The sequence below is a fragment of the Rhinolophus sinicus genome, linkage group LG03 (assembly GCF_036562045.2).
Source record: "Rhinolophus sinicus isolate RSC01 linkage group LG03, ASM3656204v1, whole genome shotgun sequence".
In the NCBI taxonomy this organism is placed as follows: Eukaryota; Metazoa; Chordata; class Mammalia; order Chiroptera; family Rhinolophidae; genus Rhinolophus; species Rhinolophus sinicus.
The window spans coordinates 61,214,474-61,233,725 of record NC_133753.1 but is presented as its reverse complement, the minus strand read 5'-3'; the positions used below and the strand labels follow the sequence as shown (position 1 = coordinate 61,233,725).

General features: G+C 39.4%; 1 protein-coding gene and 1 long non-coding RNA gene across 5 annotated transcripts in view; one reads left to right on the top strand and one right to left on the bottom strand.

Annotated features, from left to right (window-relative positions):
* Positions 1-19,252, bottom strand: part of LOC141570593 (uncharacterized) — a 49,609-nt gene that overhangs the window by 11,183 nt on the left and 19,174 nt on the right. The window lies entirely within an intron of this gene.
* SLC28A2 (solute carrier family 28 member 2) overlaps positions 10,342-19,252 on the top strand; it is a 35,187-nt gene continuing 26,276 nt past the window's right edge. For 3 of the 4 annotated variants that reach the window (XR_012494764.1, XR_012494763.1, XM_074327802.1), the window contains exons 1-3: positions 10,360-10,459; positions 11,286-11,382; positions 11,515-11,603. Coding sequence is in view for 2 of the 4 variants with exons in the window: in XM_074327802.1 (XP_074183903.1) it covers positions 11,302-11,382; positions 11,515-11,603 (170 nt within the window). In the remaining 2 variants the exon portion in view is untranslated. Of the gene's footprint in view, positions 10,460-11,285; positions 11,383-11,514; positions 11,604-19,252 lie in introns of all 4 variants that reach the window. The other variant, XM_019756647.2, reaches the window with a different exon arrangement.

The window sequence follows — 19,252 nt, the reverse complement described above, 5'->3', positions numbered from 1 at the left end:
TCTTTTGACAAAGAATTCAAACCTAGGACTCGTAACATGGGAAAAGGAGCTCCCCCTAATTTCTCTTTTTAAGATAGTCAATGTTACAGACATAATGTCCACTTCCCTTAAGGGAACAATAGCTCTTGCTTGACAGGAAGAAATATGGTTTCAGCAAAGATCCTGCTGCTCTAAATTTGTTAAAAAGCAGACTTAATATTCTGTTTCAATTCCTACATCAAATATATGGGAAGATATTTGTAGTCACATTCATAAGGAAATCTGTAAACTGATGAGTGAAATATCTTTGAGCCTTGTGTCAGTTAAAAAATGAACTTTGTGCTTTCAAAAGTATGCATTTCATGTGGTTGGAAACAAAGTCAAGTTTCTGAAAGATCTCTTTTTAATAGTCAAAATTGTACAGACTAAAGTAAAATAAAAGCTGTACGGTGGTAGTTGCATATTGTTCTGGTCTGCATGTTTGTATCCCCTCTACCCACCACCACTCGAGTGTTGAAGCCCTAATCCCCACTGTTACCGTATGTGGAAATGAGGCCTTTGGGAGGTAATTAAGTTAGATAAGGTCATGAGAGTAGGGCCCTCCTGGTGGGATTAATGACCTTAGAAGAAGAAAAACCAGAGAGCTCACCCACTCTCTCTGTCATGTGTGGCCACAGCAAGAATGAGGCCATCTGCAAAACAGGAAGAGAGCTCTTCTCAGAATCCAGGCATGCTGCACCCTGTTCTTAGACTTCCAGCCTCCAGAATCGCGAGCAATACATTTCTGGTGTTTAAGCCCCTCTATGGTGTTTTGTTAATGGCAGCCCAAGCAGACTAATACACCAGTAAACTCTCCAGGCCAGAATGGAGCACTGCAAAGTTAAATAGAAGGAGAGATGGGAAATACAGAGGTAAGGGTTTGAGGGAGAGACAGAGAAGAGAGAGGGAGGAAGATAGAGTCAGAGAGATAAGAGAAATTACCAACAGCAAGTAAAAGCAGAGGACAGGAAAGAAGACAGAAATCCCTAACGCCAGGGCAGATAGGTTATAAATCCTTAGGACTTAACCATATTCTCACTCTGCTTTCTGTGGTCAGATAACATTTGGTTGATCTTTCAATTAGGTATTTAAAAAAACTCTGCTGAAAAAGCAGGTTGTCCAGCTCATGGTCATTGAATTGGCCAAGCCCAGCACACCCTTCACACGTTCAGTGACTTATCACTCTAAAAGGAACCTGCATATGGGACAAAGCTAGAGAGAAAAAGACCTTAAGTTCCTTGCAGGCAAAATTCAACAAGCGTGACCTTCTCTCTACGTAGAGCCCCAGCAACCACCATATTGCTCCACTTCTGTCTCTCCTTTTCTCCTTGCTCCTCCTAAGATGCCCTAATAATTCCTGCAATATTACTTATTTAGGACAAGATAGCCATCACCCAGTGAATGCTTACTTTGTACCAGGCACTATGCTAAGTGCTGTATACTTTTCAAATAACAGACATTCTCACTTTCCTTTGCTCCAGACAATCTAGGCACATATTCTAAGAGTTTCTGTTTTTCAACAAATAATTTTTACACAGCTTGTGTGTGCTAGGTTCTGGGGTGTCTGCTCTAATGGAACTTCAGAGACAAAGAGTCAATCAAGATAATTAAAAAAAAAAACAACCCACAATTTGCAATGAGGAATTCTACTGCCATTTTTCCCTTCCAGTCTATAATATAAAACATTATGACAAACAGCAATGTTAGACAAAACTATAAAAGATGCCGTATTATTGACACATGAGTAGCTCAGGCAATAAAAGAGGATTTTGAGTTCACTAGGGCCTGAAATTGAGTCCAAAAGCTTTCAGGAAAAGGGGAGTCATCTGAGTTAGATCTTAAAAGACGAGTGTATGAGAACAGGAAGAGATGACGGAGGCATGGGAGGCTGGGGCAGGATGAGTAGAGAGTTGTGTAAGAGCAAGGACTTTGGGCTCAAACTTGGCTCTATTATTTGCTCACTTTGGTACTTTGGCAAATTGCTTCATCTCTCTGAGGTTCAGTTTCCTCATCTGGCAAACAGGGATAGCAGTTTTCCTCAAAGGTGTGTGGTCAGGATTAGATAAGAAAATGTGTGAAATGCATTTCAGGCATGGAACATTGCCTGAAATATGATAAGTGAACAATATAACTTTTAAAAAAAAGTAAAGGATCTATATTGGGATCTTTACACTTTAGCTATTAAATTTTTTGGAGCACCTTACCATTTATACAAACAGTTTTTTCCTTTCACTTTTTCCTAATTCAATCATGCCCAATTTTGTAGGCAGATGTGCTTATCAACACTTTCATTTTGCAGAAATGTTAATTAAGGCTCAAGGAAGTTAAATACTTTTTCAAAAGTCATGAGGTCACTGTACCCATGGAGCCTCTGACTCCAAATCTTTCCAATCATGTCTTGTAAGTAAAAATCCCCAAGAGAGATAAACCCCGAAATGCTTCATAACAAATAGGATTAATTATTATCACTTGTTTTCGAAACAAGGGTAGATTTTTACCAATGGGATACAGTTAGAGTATCTAGGAGAAAGGTCAGGAGTAGGACACCAACATTAATTTTCTTAGACTTTGTCACCTCACAGGTTAGCCACGGAAATTAGTCAACTGTAAATCAATAAGGAATACTAGAGGTCAGGCTTTTCTAATCAGAATCCAAGCCAAAAGTCTCCCAAGGAGTTCAACAAATAGAGATCAAAGATTCTAATCCACAGTATGGTTAATTGTGGTAGGTGGTTGTTGATGCAGAGTCTCTAGAAGATGTGAGCTTGCTTGTAGGGCCTCACTGGGTTCTCCACAAGCCTCGTCCATTCCCATCACACAGCTGAGACTGCTTGCCCACCTGCTCCCTGACACACATGCCCGTAGCACTGTTTGCCTGGGACACCAGTTCTGCTCTGCAAGAACTGAGGCAGCCCCCACAGGTGTTCTGGAACCTATTTTCCCAGGGCTCTCGCTATCACAGCTTTCTCAGGTGGAACACTGCAAAGTTAAATAGAAGGAGAGATGGGAAACAGAGAGGAAGGGGTTTGAGGGAGAGACAGAAAAGAGAGAGGGAGGAAGATAGAGTCAGAGAGATAAATTATGAACGGCAAGTAAAAGCAGAGGACAGGAAAGAAGACAGAAATCCCTAATACCAGGGCAGACAAGTTATAACTCCTTATTCCGTATTCTCACTCTGCTTTCTGTGGTCAGATAACATTTGACTGGTCTTTCAATTAGGTATTTGTGGGGGCAGAGCCCCAGAAAGTAGTTTCCAGGCTCGCAGCCTCACATAGTCAGGTGCTGGCTCAGGTAGTAAATGGCCATCAATGTGATTGGATGGCCATCAGCTGTGGCTAGTTGGCCGTCAGCTGTAACCAGTGAGCCATTGGCCACTAATATAACTGCTGTGGCTACGCTAGAAGAGAGGAGAAGAGAATGGGGGCTAGCAGGAAGATGGCGGCTGGGCTGGCAAGCGTGGATGGCGGTTTGCGGACAGTATGGATCCAGCCTCCAGTAAGAGTATAAGTGCCACCAGAGAGAATATAGTGGTATGACTCCCCTACCTATGGCTCCGTGGGTGTTCCTTTTTGGCATCACCATATCTTGCGTTCTTGTGTGGGGAGCGGGAGCAGAGACCCCGCAGGTCGCCCGGCAAGACAAATGGCGCAGCAAGCAGAGTCTCCCGCACGACAGTATTTTAAAAATCTCTGCTGAAAAAACAGGTTGTCCAGCACATGGTCATTGAATTGGCCAAGCCCAGTGTCGCAGTATGAAGGGGAATTTATCATCTCCATCCTCTATTTCCATACCCTTCACACATTCAGTGTCTTATCACTCTGAAAGGAACCCAAATATGGGACAAAGCTAGAGAGAAAAGGACCTTAAGTTTCTTGCAGGCAAAATTCAAAAAGCATCAGGATTCCATGAGAAATGGCAAACATTTCAAGAAATAAACTATAATTAGATATATAAGACATTATAAAAATAATGGAGTCCTTGGAAAACACTTGTTATCACCACCACTTAAAACCTGCCATTTTAACTGCCCCCAGTAATTCAAATGGCTTTGGGATTCAGGGTCAACCCTATCCAATTTGTGACATGGAAGAAATGTATCTTTAAATTCCTTTGCATTCTACTCCATGTCTCTTTTTCTCCTTCACATGCTCTTCCCTCAAGGAATATCCCCCATGGTGACAGGGAACAAAGGCCTTAGCTCTAATACAGACTCTATACCTAGCTCTAACACATACATAACTTCAACACAAGGCCAAGTGAGGGAAAGTGCCAGTGGGGGTGCGGGTGGGGTGACACAAAGAGAGAAGTTATAAGGAATGCTTTACTTAGGGGATAATGGAGGGGATTTGGAATGAGGTGGTATCTGAGAAGATAACAGTAAGTTCTTGTTTAGCACATATTGGCACTGAGACACCAGTGGGTCATTTAAGTGCAAATGACTTTCAGGCTTCTGGGAATACAGAACTGTGGGAGGAGACTTCTCAAGGTCAGGGTTATAGAGAGAGACTGGATGTCATCTCCATAAAAATGGAGGTGAGTGATAGGCTGTTGGGTTCACTGAGGGCCTGAATGCACAATCAGCAGAACGCAGAATCCTTATGCCATGCCCACCAGGCACTGCCTATGGCTTGATGACTTACAATACCTGCTGACTTGCAGTTATGTGCAGCAGGAAGATGTTAAAGGTCCATTTTGCTCTAAAAATTTATATAACACTATAATTTGCTGTTCCACACCCTCCAGATAACAACATTTTATGATCCTGGCTGTTGCTGAGGCCAGAAGGAATTGAGCAAGGAAGGAACAGGAGGGACTCCAAGGACTCCTCCTTGGTACTTTGATACATTCAACCATCTTCTTGGAAGTAGTATAATTTTCAAATCTCTCCTCGTGCTTAACAGATAACAAGATAATGTAATATATCCACTCAAGAGCCAATGATGAGAAAGTTAGAATTTTTAGTTTGTTGGCTCTCTGTGTTTAATGAGAAAGTTGGAATTTTCAGTTTGTTGGCTTTCTGCCTTTCCTGTCAAGGAACTTCCCCTCTGATAATAGAGAAGAAAGGCTTTAAATATAAGCTCTATACCTCGTTTTAACAAATTTTCACATTTTCTCCAGAGGCGGCTAAATGACATTAGCACTACATTAACACTGGCAGACCAAAACAGTGTAAAGAACTTCTTAAAGCTCAAGAAGGGGGTCACCCACGTGGGAAGACTTCAGGGGTGCCAGAAGGATGCTGGTGTTCAAAGCTACCTAGCTCCTTTCTTTAGTGCATGATGTCTTCTTAGATAATTGATTTTAGACCTTTTTTCTTTTCTAATATAAGTACTGTTTCAGTTGTATTTCGTAGATTTTGATATATTTTCATTTCCGTTTAATTATTTTCTAATTTCCCTTGTGACTTCTTTGACTCAGGTTATTTACAAGTATCATGTTTAATTTCCAAATATTTAGGGACTGTCAAGATATCTTTTTGTTAATGATTCCTAATTAATACCTTTTTGTCCTTGGGCATATTTTGTATGATATCAATTCTTTTAAATGTTCTAAGGGCTCAGAATACGGACTATCTTGGTAAACGTTCTTCATGCACCTAAAGTCAATATACTCCCAATTCCTCCCTCGCATTGTTTGAATGATTTTCAGATATTGAACCATCCTTGCATCCTGGAATAAATCACAATTGACCATGGTAGATGATCCTTTTCATGTACTGTTGAATTTGCTTTGCAGTCTGATGTCTCCAATATCTAAGTCATTTATGAATTTGTTTCTATTATATGTTTTTTTTTCTCTCTTGGTATTGGTCAATTGGTCCTATTTTTTTAGAATATCTCTTGTAATTTTAAAGTAGATGCTGGACATTATCATTGTAAATTTATGGAGGCTCTGGATGATGTTATATATACTTGAAAAGTGTTAGTATTTCTCGTCAGGTGTATAGGGTAGAAATGGATTGACTTGACCCTGTTGAGGCTTTGTTTTATGCTTGTTATTTCAGCTTTGCCTTTCCCTTAGGGCATAGCTTTTATTCCTAAGGTATGTTTCTTATTATTGGGCTATGGCCCTTTTAGGGTCTCAGTAGAAAGACTGATGTGTTTATCAAGGTCCACATCCAGTGGGGCTTGAAACTAACACTTACCTCACCAGCACCACACAGCTGCTGAAATCTCTTCTCAGGTCTTTAGCATGCCAGCTACTGTTTTTTGCTGTTTCTTGGTGTCTTGTTTTGAACATATACAACTTGTAAGTTGACCAAGACTTGAAAACTTGGTTGCAGGATTTTTCCTTCTTTTGATGATTTTCCCCTCAAACTGCAGCCATTTTGGCTGCCCCAAACTCCAAACTCTAGCTGTCTTCAACCTTATAAGACTGCTTGGGTATTATTTCACTGCATTGTGATTTGGAAAATAAAATGCCCTCAGAAAAAGAGCTAGCACAAATGTGGAACTCAACTGCTATGCTTCCCTTTTCTTCAGGATCATAGACCTTCAAGTTCTGTCTCCATTGGTCACTCTGCAATGCCTGCAAACTGCTGTTTTATATATTTTATCTAGCTTTTTTTGTTGTCTTCAGGAGGAAGGTTTGGAAGTGTTTGAGAAGACTGGTATTAATTCTAAATACCAATTCAGATGTGATCCCTCAGAATACATCTGTCATTCTTTAAAGACAAACTACTCCATTAAGACCAACATTGGAAGTTCCTGAGGAAGTTCTAGTTCTGCCTGCTTCTTCCAGTAATCAAGAGAGAAGTAAAAGCAGGGAGAATAAAATCATATATTATTTATTCCCTACTTATTTCCCAGATGGGTTTGTGGTAGGCCACCTAATTTTCCAGGAGAAACCCCCAGGCTTTAGGAGAGTTAAGGCCCAGCTTCCATGGAAATGACCAGAGCTAGCCTCTAATCTTGGCTCTGTCCTAATTAGCTGTATGACTTCAGACAAATTGTTCATCTTTTTTGAGTCCATTTTTCTTTGTACCTAAAATAGGATTAGTAGCTGACTTGCTTACAGGAATGTTATGAGGATAAACAGTGAAAGTATAGAAAAATATTTTGAAAGACTATGAAAGGCTGCAGAAACAGAGGTGTCTATTACTTTTCATCCAACAGCCTAGAAATAGCACAAAACTGGGAATAAGGATCCCAGGATTTGGATTTGGCTTAGTCACTATCTAGCTGCTAACTCTGGGTAAATCAATTCTTTCTTCCTGATGTGTAAATTGAGAGAGTTTATCAAGCTATAAATAATAAGGCAAAACGAAAACCCTTATAAAATGAAACCTAGGGCTGGCCTGGTGGCTCAGGTGATTGGAACACTGTGGTCTTAGCCGAGGTCACAGGTTTGATTCCCACATGGGCCAGTGAGCTGCGCCCTCTACAGCTAATATTGTGAACAACAGCTCTCCCTAGAGCTGGGCTGCCGTGAGCTGCTGGCCATTGGTGAGCTGCCGGCCATTGGTGAGCTGCCGGCCATTGGTGAGCTGCCATGGGCTCCTGTGTACCTCCACGGGGTGCTGTGCTGCTGTGGGGTACCGTGTGCTGCCAGGAGCAGCCGGTGGCCAGCGTCTATGGCCGGCAGCCAGCGTGAGTGGCTGTGGGCTACTGTGTGCTGCCGTGAGTGTCTGGTAGCCAGTGTGAGTGGCGGGCAGCCAGCGTGAGCAGCTGGCTGGCGAGAGCTGCCATGAGCTGCTAAGTGCTGCCGTGGGCTACCATGTCCCGCGGGCCAGTGTGAGCAGCTGGTGGCCAGCATGAGTGGCTGGCAGCCATCATGAGCTGCTGTGGGCTACCGTGTGCTCCCATGAGTGGCTGGCAGCTGGCGAGAGCTGCTGAGAGCTGCTGAGAGCTGCTGTGAGCAGACGACCAACAACTGGTGACTGACTGCCTCAGTGGGGGGTGGGGGGTGGGAAGCGCAAGGCTCATAACACCAGCATGGACCAGGGAGCTGAGTCCTTACACAACTAGACTGAGAAACAAAGGCTTGAACCGGAGGAGAGGGGAGGTGGAAGAAGGGGGGCAGGCGGGAAATGAAACCCAACTCTGTTCGTGAGCCAATAGTTAATTGAGGGGAGGTAGCCATCAGATTAATTTCTTTTTGGCAGTTGGGTTATGTCAATAATACCTGCATTGAAAGGAATCTTGGTGCCCTTGAAAAGTGAGATTAATACTGTAGAAGATGAATATGGATTTTTACACCTTCTACAGGAAAAGAAAGAGGGAAGAGGAAGAGTGAGCGAAGAGAGAGATGTGATAACTGGCATCATTTCACTTGGACTGAATGCTAGGACCTGTGCCTATCATTACGCTTGTGGGTGGCCCCAGAACTGGCAGTTATCTACCATGTTTCCCCGAAAATAAGATCTAGTTGGACAATCAGCTCTGATGCGTCTTTTGGAGCAAAAATTAATATAAGACCCAGTCTTATTTTACTGTAAGACCGGGTCTTTATAATATAATGTAATATAACATAACGTAACATAACGTAACGTAACATAACATAACATAATACCAGGTCTTATATTAATTTTTGCTCCAAAAGATGCATTAGAGCTGATTGTCTGGCTAGGTCTTATTTTCGGGGAAACAGTAAGATAAAAATGAAAAACAGAGATAAAGTACGGGTCAGGATGAGTAAGAGAGACATCACAGTCACATTGGGATAACAGCCAGCTATCAGATTGAAAATATCTATCATTTTCTTGAATTACTATAAGACCTTACAATAGTAGCCTATAGCTGTAAGGTCATCTACTGTTTTCCAAATTCTTTTTCTGTATGAAATTACTTAATTTTCATAATAATCTTGCGAGAGAGCATTAAGCAATTAGGCAGGAAGGAATAACGAAGGGACCCAGGGGAAGCGAAATGAATTTCTCAAGGTTGCAGAACATAACACTCGTTTACTCTGCTAGGGCTTTTATGCACTCATGGAGCTAGGGAAATAGAAAAACATGTTCCTATTTTGGAGATTGTTATCATCATCTACATACCCAATAATATAAACCAGAATCCTATGTTTGTTTATTTCACTCATCTTACAAATATTTATTGATTGTCTAATATATTTCAGGCCTTGAGCCTGGGGATACAGTGGTGAACAAGATAGAAAGCCTGTGCTTGAGGAGATAACAGTCTAATGCGAGAAAAGTAAACATTTAGAGTACTGTGTCTTCTGTACAGAACATTGTATGTTATGGAACAATATGCAGCAAAGTATTACGGGAGGGTAGGAATAGGTAGAAATTAGATCATTTTGAAGAATTACCTTTCCCCTGTCATACATTTTACCCGTGCCCAATCAATCATCAAGTCCTATAGACTTGTTTCCTTCTATCCATCCTCTTCTACTGCTTTGGTTAGAGCCTCACCATGTATGACTTGGACTATTGCTTTTCTCTTCTGGTCTCTCTCCCTGTCCTCAATGTACAACCTCCAATCCATCCTCCCCTTGCCTTCCAATTTGGTTCAGAGTAAGTCCAAACTTTTCGCTTGGCTTACAGAGAGCCCACCTCTATCTAGTACTTACCAGCATCTCCAGACTTATTTCTTGATATAGATTACTCACATTTCCCCCTCCATTCCTTAACTAATTTCTTACTTTATTCTGTGTTCTTCATTAATTAATTCCTTAAACATTTCTCTCCATTCTTTAGCTAATTTTTGCAGTCTCCTTACCATGTTTGTACTTTTGTTCAGGTTTCTGTCTCTGCTGGTATATCTTTCCCTTTCTCCATCATCGACCCTCCACTTACCGTTCAAGACTTTCCAGACTCAGGGCAACTGTTACCAGCTCCGTGAAGCCTTTCTGACACATGTGTCTTTCCTACTGATTTGTAAGTTCATTCATGTCAGAGACAAATGTCTCATTCATTTTTGTGTCTTCAGCACCCAAAACAGTGCCTAGGTGATAGTGAGCACTCAACAAATATTTGTTGGATGGATTAATAAAAGACTTCCTAGAGATTATTTGGCATTGAATCCTGTATAGTTCTGCTTTCTGTTGTTTTCTAGTAGCTGTCATTCCAGTACAGAATGCTGATAAATGTTCTGAGTGCAGAGACCTTTCTCTTTTCTTTTACACGCTTTCCAGTGCCTAGCTCAGTGCTGGGCATTGCTTCTGCTGATGTGCCTGTTAGAAGTTTCTGCAGAATTCCCTGCAAAATTGTCTTGAAAAAAAAAAAAAAAAGTGTGCATCTAACTCTCCTACAGGGATGACAGGCACAGTGTAAGGAGGCCACTCTGCCAATGAGCCAATCACAGGAAAGCCAGTCCCCCTCCCTCCCTTCAGAGTCAGGATCTCTTGGAGCTGAGTTTTTCTTTCAGTCCTTTACTGAGGAGACAGAAGGAATCCTACAAGCTGGTGTAAGAAAGTGTGTTTGGGGAGGGCGGGAACCTGATTTGCCGAATATCTTAATTGATCACATTTAGACCAAATTCAGGTAGGTCTCTGCCTATACAGAAAGGCACTAATTTATACAACAAAAGTCTGTTTATGTGTGTTTAATGAAATTATATTTTAAATGTTTGAAGAGATCACATTAAAAAATAAAATTCCACGGGGAAGGAAATTTTCTGCAAAGTAACATCTCAGAATGAACTTATAAATTTGAATGTTTGTCTGTGAGGTTTGTTTATGGTGAGGCTCCAATGTTTGCTTTAGTTTCTTGATTCTCTCATTTTGTTTAAAAACTTTCTTTAGGATAATTAACAGTGATGCTGACTATTCTAAGTGTAGACTTATTTTATTAATGAGGATGTTCTTAGATACTCCAAAAACCATTCTTGTGCTACAATATAATCAGGAACTTGAAAACCTTTGTTTTCTAAGCAATATATTAGGGTCTGGGGCCTTCCCAGCCCTCTGCCTCCCTTTCTGCTTTCTTCTTACCCCAGAGTAACAGGAGTAGTTACCCCCTGACTTTTCCTTCTAAGAACCTAACAGGGTCCTTTTTAGTCCAGGTCCTGGGACCTTGGGTGAAGAAATCACTGATTCATTTAAATGAACCCTGGTCTTCATTTCTTTTTACCCCTATCTTATTACCTCTTTTATTACCTATTCACAGAAATAGAAGTCTATATTTCATTATTTATTATATTAAAATTATGCTTCCAATTTCCCTAATTCTTAGTTCTTAAAGAAATCAACTAAACATCTAAAGATTTTTGTTTTATTTTTCCTGGGGGCAAGACGATCTAAAAATTCTCCCTCGTCCCATATTATAGAATGGTCAATCTTTCAGCCTTGGCCCTGAATTTGTTTTTCAGTTAAAGAGAATAGGAGATGAAGAAAACAAATGAAAGAGAGGCCACTGATCTGTCCACAGTGGAGACTGGTGTAAAGACCACGGGGCTGGAGCTCACGGTAATGCACCAGTTCAGTTTCTGCACAGCCTTGTGATCTGCTGCATGGCCTCCTGTAGGGTCTTTGATTATTCTCTAACCCACCTCCCCTGCAGGGCCCTACGCCTGACCTCAACTCTACCTGTGCTTACAGGAAGGAGGAGAAAATCCTGAGAGAACCAGAAGGACTGAAGAGCAAAGACAAGGCCTTGGGGACGGGCTTAGGCCTTCCACTCACCAGAGGTACCGGTGTTCCTGAATTGGTTCAGTTAGGATGTGAGGGACTAGGGTGGGCTACGTGTGGCCAGTGGACTCAAAGAGATCAAAATGACCCCGTTCTCAGGGAGCTTGTGGTCTCATTGTGAAGATAAGACTCACAGCCACCTTATGTTATCATATGCACTCTATATTTATATGTAATTAATTGTTATATAAACCTGTGCTGTAAATAATGGGAGTTCAGCAATATTGGTGTTGGTTGGACTGACAATAAAAATAAAAACAATGAAAATAATAACAGCTAACATTTATTGAGTACTTACTATTGTGCAGAATGCTTTATGTAATTAATTTACTTCATTTTCACAGGAACAGGTAGATACTAATTTTAATCCCTTTTTTTCAATTAGAATATTGAGGCTTAGAAATTAACTTACCCATATCATTTAAAAAAAGAAAACTCTTCTGGAATACTCAGATTTCGGGTGGGGAGAAAGAACAACCAGAAAAAAGAAGAGAGAGAGAGAGAAGGACCCACCATGAGGGATAATAGTGGAAGTAAAAAAGCACAGTCTTGGAAGTCAAAAGAGAAGGAAAACTGAAGGCACAGTCCACAGTGTTATGTGCAACAGGGGTCAAGGAAGGAGGTGTGAGAAGAATCCTTGATTTTGATCATGGATTTGGTCCCAGAAAGTTGTTTGGGTAAAAGAGGTCAGATGGAAGCGACGTTCAATAGCATGAAAAAGGTGCACAACTCATACACTGTGAAGCTTAGAAGAGGATATTAAATAGTTTCTAAGGAATATATGGATATGATCCAGCATATGTTATGCTCCCAAACAAAAGGGTTTTTCAATTTGTTCTCTTTTCTTTATTTTTAAGAGTTAACTTAGTGACTTCATAGAGAAAATAAAATTTTAAATTCTACTTTCTTCTCCAGAAATTCACTTCTATATACAAATTTATATATTTATACACATTTATATATATCAATGTGGACATGTGGGAATAGATTAGAGGAGTTAAATCCCAGAAACACTTTTGTAGTAGAGTTGGCAAGATTTAGTGATTAATTAAAACCAGCCATTCTCAGGACACACACTCAGACCCCTGTCTTTACCCTCTCTTACTCCTCTCCTTGGTTCCTCAGGAAATCCTTCATTTTATCCTTCAACACAAACTGACTTTAGCTTCTCTTTGTTTTCATTATTCTTTCTGAATTTATCCATTTCTATAAAGCAATTCAGCAAAACATAAATATTTTAGGGAGGGTTCTTTCTGTTGTTATACATTCAAAAAAGTTTGGTGGTGGTGAGAGGTATTTGTTTTTAAGAAGTAATAAACTTGAGCACATCTGATGGTTGAAAAAAGGAGCCAGGAGAGTCAGAAAGAGAAGGAATGGACAATGGAAGGGTATGTTGATAGTGAGAAAAGCAATTGTTAGAACAAGGCCCTTAGAAGTTGTCAGGAGGTGGAACTGAGATTAAGAGCTGGAAATTTGCCTTGCTAAATGGGAAGGGCAGTTTTTCCTAAGATGTAAAAAAGGAGTCAGAGAAGCTGTTGGATCAGAGCTGCACTGAGGTGAAAATAAGGGGTGTAATTAAGGCCAGAGACTGAACTTTCTATAAAGTAGGGGATGTATATGCTGAGAGCAAAGGAGACTAGGTTAGATGAGAGCATCCCTTTCCCCTCAGCCCTGCAGACCCTCCGGGGTAGTGCTGAGTGGTATTAGGGTCCTGGAGCTAGCTTGGCGGGGAGGCATCCTTCTTAAATTCGTGTATGGCTGGGGAACGGGCAGCACACCTGAGAGGGGCTGGCTCTTCTGCCCTGGAGGAAGGGTCACTTTTTTCTAGCTTGTTTTCTAACTACCACCTCTTCTAGTTCTTAACTCCAGAAATGAAGAGTTGGATCATATTAAACTTTTCATTTACATGAATGTTTTTTCATTCAAGCTAATTACTAGGAAAGAAGATAATGATCCTGCCATAAATCTTGTTAATTTCAGCTCTAATTTCTGTTCTGATATGCCTAGACTTCATGTAGAGCCCAGTTAAAAATAATTAAGTGGAACTTTGGCCCCTAACTGGACTGCCTGAGCCTTCTTCCCGGGTTGGCTCTTCACTTTATTACCTGTGGACTACCTGCTTATTTCTCTTTAGCAGTTGTTCTAAAACTCTTATTCTTCTCAAATTCTCAACCCCACTTATTCTACCTATCCCCATCTCCTCTGCTAATTGCTATATAATCCAATATCATTCCTTTTCAAGAAGTTTCAATATTTTTGTCACTAATTCCCTCATGCATCACGGTAATAACACATAATATTACCTTATAATTTGTCTTTGTCCTTTCTTTTTTTCTTTCTCTCCGAAAAAGAGAAGTATATCTCTTGTTTTTTTGTTTTTTATTGTTGTTGTTGTTGTTTTTTTGCCAATCTGCCAGTCTGCTTTTTAATTAAGGTGTTTAGGTCATTTGCATTTAATGATTTAAAAATACCATCTTGCTATTTACTTGTTTCTGTTTGTCTTAATTCTTTTTTTCAATATGTCAAATTTATTTCTCCCATTTTTAGTTTATTTTTCCCAGTTATCCATTAAGAACAGATTGTCTTTTCAGTGGTTACCCAATATTACATTCCTTCCATTAACTACAATTACACCATTTCTCTGATTTTATGAAAATTTTCTTAACAATAATATTTAGGATTTGAAGAACATTTATTATTTTATCTGTTACTCTTGACTCCACAAAGTGAAACCAGACAAATAAAAAGTAAAGGCCCCATTCATAATTAATGAGCTCAAATGTTTACCCAGATAACTTCCTCTAATTTCTGGATTGCAAGTAAACGTATTTTTTAATTGAAATATATTTGACATATAACATCAAGCAAATTTAAGGTGTACACATGTTAATTTAATATATTTATATATTGCAATAAATACAATTGCCATTGTGGCGATAATTAGCACCTCCATCCCATTACATAAAGTTTGCTTCTTTATAGTGGTTGGAATCATTAAGTTCTAGTCTCTTAGCAAATTTGATAATTATTATACAGTATTATTGTCTATATTCACTGTACTGTAGATTAATTTCTAGGGCTTATTTACTACTCGTTGCAAATTTGTACCCTTAAATAACATCTGTCCTATCCTCCCATGAGCTAGTAACCACCATTTTACTTTCTGTTTTTATGATTTTGGATTTTTTATATTCCACATGTAAGTGATATATAGTACTTATCTTTCTCTGTCTGATTTATCTCACTTAGTATAATTTGCTCAAGTCTTTCCATGTTGTTGCAAATGGCAGTTTTTTCTTTCTCATAGCTAAATAATATTCCTCTGTGTGTGTGTGTGTGTGTGTGTGTGTGTGTGTGTGTGTGTATCACATCACATTTTCTTTATCCATTCATCCACTGATGGACACTTAGATTGTTTCCATATCTTGGCTATTGTGAATAATGCTGCAATAAATATGGGAGTGCATATATCTTTTCAATATTCTGTTTCATATCCTTTGGGTATATGTACCCAGAAGTGGAATTGCTGAATCATATGGTAGATCTATTGTAAATTTTTTTGAAGAAACTCCATATTGTTTCTCATAGTGGTTGAACCAATATACATTCTCATCAATAGGGTACAATGGTTTCCTTTTCTCCACATCCTGGCCAACACTTGCTATCTTTTGTCTTCTTGATCACGGCCATCCTAACAGGTGTGAGGTGATAGGTTATTGTGGTTTGAGTTGCATTTCTCTGATGATTACTGATGTTGAGCATCTTTTTATGTACCTGTTGGAATTTGGGTATCTTTTTTGGAAAAATGTCTGTTAAGTTCCTCTGCCCACTTTTGAATCGGATTGTTTGGTTTTTGTTGTTGTTATTCAGTTGTATGACTTCTTTATATATTTTGGATATTAACCACTTATCTGATACATGGTTTGAAAAAAATTTTCTCTCATTCTGTAGGTTGCCTTTTCATTTTGTTAATTGTTTCTTTTGCTGTGCAGAAACTTTTTAAGTTTGATGTAGTCCCACTTGTTGATTTTTGCTTTTGCTGTTTGTGCTTTTGGTGTCATATCAAAATAAATCATTGCCAAGGCCAATGCTGAGGAGCTTCTTCCCCACGTTTTCTTCTAGGAGTTTTATGGTATCAGGTCTTACATTTAAGTCTTTGACCCATTTCAAGTTAACTTTTATGAATGGTGTAAGATAGGAGTCCAATTTCATTGTTCTGCATGCGTTTATCCAGTTTTCCCAACACTATTTGTCATAGAGACAATCCTTCCCTGATTGCGCGTTCTTGGATCCCTTGTCAAATATTAGTTGACTGTATATGTGGGAGTTTCATTCTGAGCCCTCTATTCTGTTCCATTGGTCTATGTGTATTTTTATGCCAGTACCATACTGTTTTTATTATTATAACTCTGTGGTACAGTTTGAAATAAAAAAAGTGTGATACCCCCAGCTTTGTTCTGTTTCCTCAGGATTGCTTTAGCTGTTTGGGTTTTTTTGTGGTTACATACAAATTTTAGGATTGTTTTTTCTATTTTTGTGAACTATTATGATGGGGATTGCATTGAATCCATAGATGGCTTTGGGTAGTATGGACATTTTAACAATATTATTTCTTCTGATCCATGAACATGGGATGTCTTTCCATATTCTTTTTTAATGCCTTTCTCTTTGTATGCCCTTTCCTCTTTTTATGCCTTCCTTCAGATTAACTGAATATTTTTAAACGATTATTTTATCTCCTTTGTGGGCTTATTAGCTGTAACTCTTCGTTTTGTTATATTAGTGCTTGCTTTGTGTTTATAGTGTACATCTTCAACGTAGCAAGTCTACCTTCAAGTGATATTATACCCTTTCACCTATAGTATTAGAATCTTATAATAGTATACTTCTATAGTTCCCCTTCCAGTCTTTATACTACTGTTGTTTATGTTTATATATTTTACTTCTACATGTTATAAACCCCATATTACACTGTTATTATTTTTGTTTAAACAGTAAATTATCTTACTAGATGCTCCACCTTAAATGTACCTGTACCTGCATGAATCCTTATATTTACTCTCCTTTATCAGAAGGCCTACTTTCCCTCAGTCTGAAGCCAATTTCATTACCCATCTTCTTTTTTTTTTTCAAATGAAGATATCTTTATTTTATTTTCATTATCAAAATGATACATGCTCCTCATAAGAAATTCAAACAGTACAGGGAAAAATATAAAGAATCAAGTAAATATTACCTGAAATCCTCATTTTGTACATTTTTCTGTGTGGATATACAGTATTACACATACTTCTACTTAGGTTGTACATAAATATTCTGTCCTAGAATCTGTTGTATATAACTTATCACATCAGATATTCTAGCTTAATCATACCATACCCCATGATCACTTAAAAATATCCTATAAGTTCCTTTTTAAAAAATGTTTTTGATAATCATTACCCATCTTCTTAATCCCATCCTTTTCTATCCCCTTCTATAGGGCTCTCCTTCCCCTACATGTTCAGTTACTCCTTCTCCATTAGACCCTTCCCCAATCTATAAATGTGCTCAAGTTTCATTCTTTTACAGTAAACAAACAAACAAATCAACCTTACCTCAATCTTGTGATATAGTTTTCCTTCATGGCTAAGTTTCTTGGAAAAGTGGGATTTACTTGCAACAACATTTCTCACCTCCCCATTCACTGTTCAGCCCAGTGCAATCTAGTTTTCACCACCACTGGTCAGCTGAAATTCTCTAACCCAGGTAAGCAATGGAAACCTACTTATCAAGTCTATTGTATGCACTTTCATTGGGAATCTCTGCAACATGATCCTTTTGACCCTTTCTTCCCTGAAGCTAATTTAAAAAATTTTAATGACACTACCCCCTCCTAATTCTTCTACGTCTCTGTGTGTTCTTCGTTGTATGTTGCTTTTCAGGGTCTGTCATTTGTCTTCTCTTCTCACTTCTACACTTAATGTCTTGATTCATAAAGCCACATCTGAAGCTGCATCTTTGTTCTAAGCTTCAGCCTTATATATCTAACCATTCACCAAACATCTGTACCTAGATGTCACATATATACTTCAAATTAAACATTGAAACCAAACTCCTATCAGCATAGGTTTGAGGCTTGCCTACTATGCTAGGATGGGGGCTGGGCTCTAGGCATACAAAGATGAATAAACTCACATTTCCTCCTCATGTCTGTTTTTCCTCAGCTCTGGACATCCTCCTATATTCTCTATTTTGGTGAATGTTTTCACCTTGACTGAGTCACACATGGCAGGAACCTCATTGTCATCCCAACTTCACTCCACTTAATGTTGATTCTCTCTTCTAAACACCTTTGCCATTCACTCCTATTATCAGTCCTCTTCTGCACCTTCAGTTACTTCCTAAAGGCCCTCAGCCCATCTCCCACCCCACTGCCACCAGAGAAGTCTATCTAAAACACATATCTGCTTGCATTATTACCTTGCTTAAATTCTTCAATGGCTCTCCACTTCCTACAAGATAATATCTAAATTCCTAACCATGGCATATAATCTGTATGACCTGGCTTCTCTCCTTTACAAGCTTTCCTCCCACTATCCATTTACATGCTCCCTGTTTCCCAGTGACGGCGAGTCCTACTGTTCTTTCAAAATGCTAGGCTCATTCAAGTATGCGTTTACTCTTCTAGAGCTATCCCAACCTTCTCTTCTAACGCCCTGCAAACTTCCACTTAGCAAACTTCTTCCCCTTACCTTTCATATCAGTTCTTCTGTCCTCTCCTTTGTGAAAGCGCCTTCGACATTCACAAGCATACTTACATGCTCCTTCTTTTCTACTCTCTTAGCAATCATAAGTTTAGAATTCTGGAATGATCCCTCTGGAATTCTAGCCTTACATCTCTAATTAGAAGCTACTTGGAGTAATGGAAAGATCTGGGCGTTAAATCCTAACTCTGCCACTTGCTGGCCCGCTCAATTTCTTTGTTTTAAATTTACAATATGAACTTTGTGTTTTGGGGGAGGATGACTGATGAGGTCTTGCAGTGCCTGGTAAAAGGTGTGTAATAAATAGTATCTGGTTTTTCTTTTCTTCACAAACTTAAAAAAAAAAGTAGTCCATATATGCTTACAGTCCCCTGCAATTCTGCTTTTACTCAGTTGCTCTCCTGTACACAGCTCTCTCAAACAGAATCAGCCACCTCTTCACTGCCAAATCTAGCCTCTTCTCATTTGCCGTACTGCTTAATTTTATACATCATTGAGTATCACTGACCTCTCCTTCTTAAAGATCATTTTTATTTCTCACTTTTCCACCTAGCTCCCCAACTGCTTCAAGTAGGTCTGCTCTCTCTTCTGGCTGCCCTATCAGTGTGTTCTGACTTTCTGGAAGGATGGTGGTAAGCCTTGTAGGGATGGGTGGAGATTGCAAGACAGGTGGATGGGTGTGTGCTGTACAAGTTACCAGCAAGGAGGTCTGGAAGGGCACCTCGGGCCTCTGTGTCAATGCAAGTCCCATGTGAAGAATTTTAAGCAGCCTTTCTTTGCTGTGAGCTCTTCCTCACCCCCTTTCATTTTGTTTACTATTAGGGCCTGAGTCTGATACCAATAGCTGGATGAGCTAGAGCTCCTTTGTCCTCAAATTCCTACTGAAATCATTTTTTTAAATG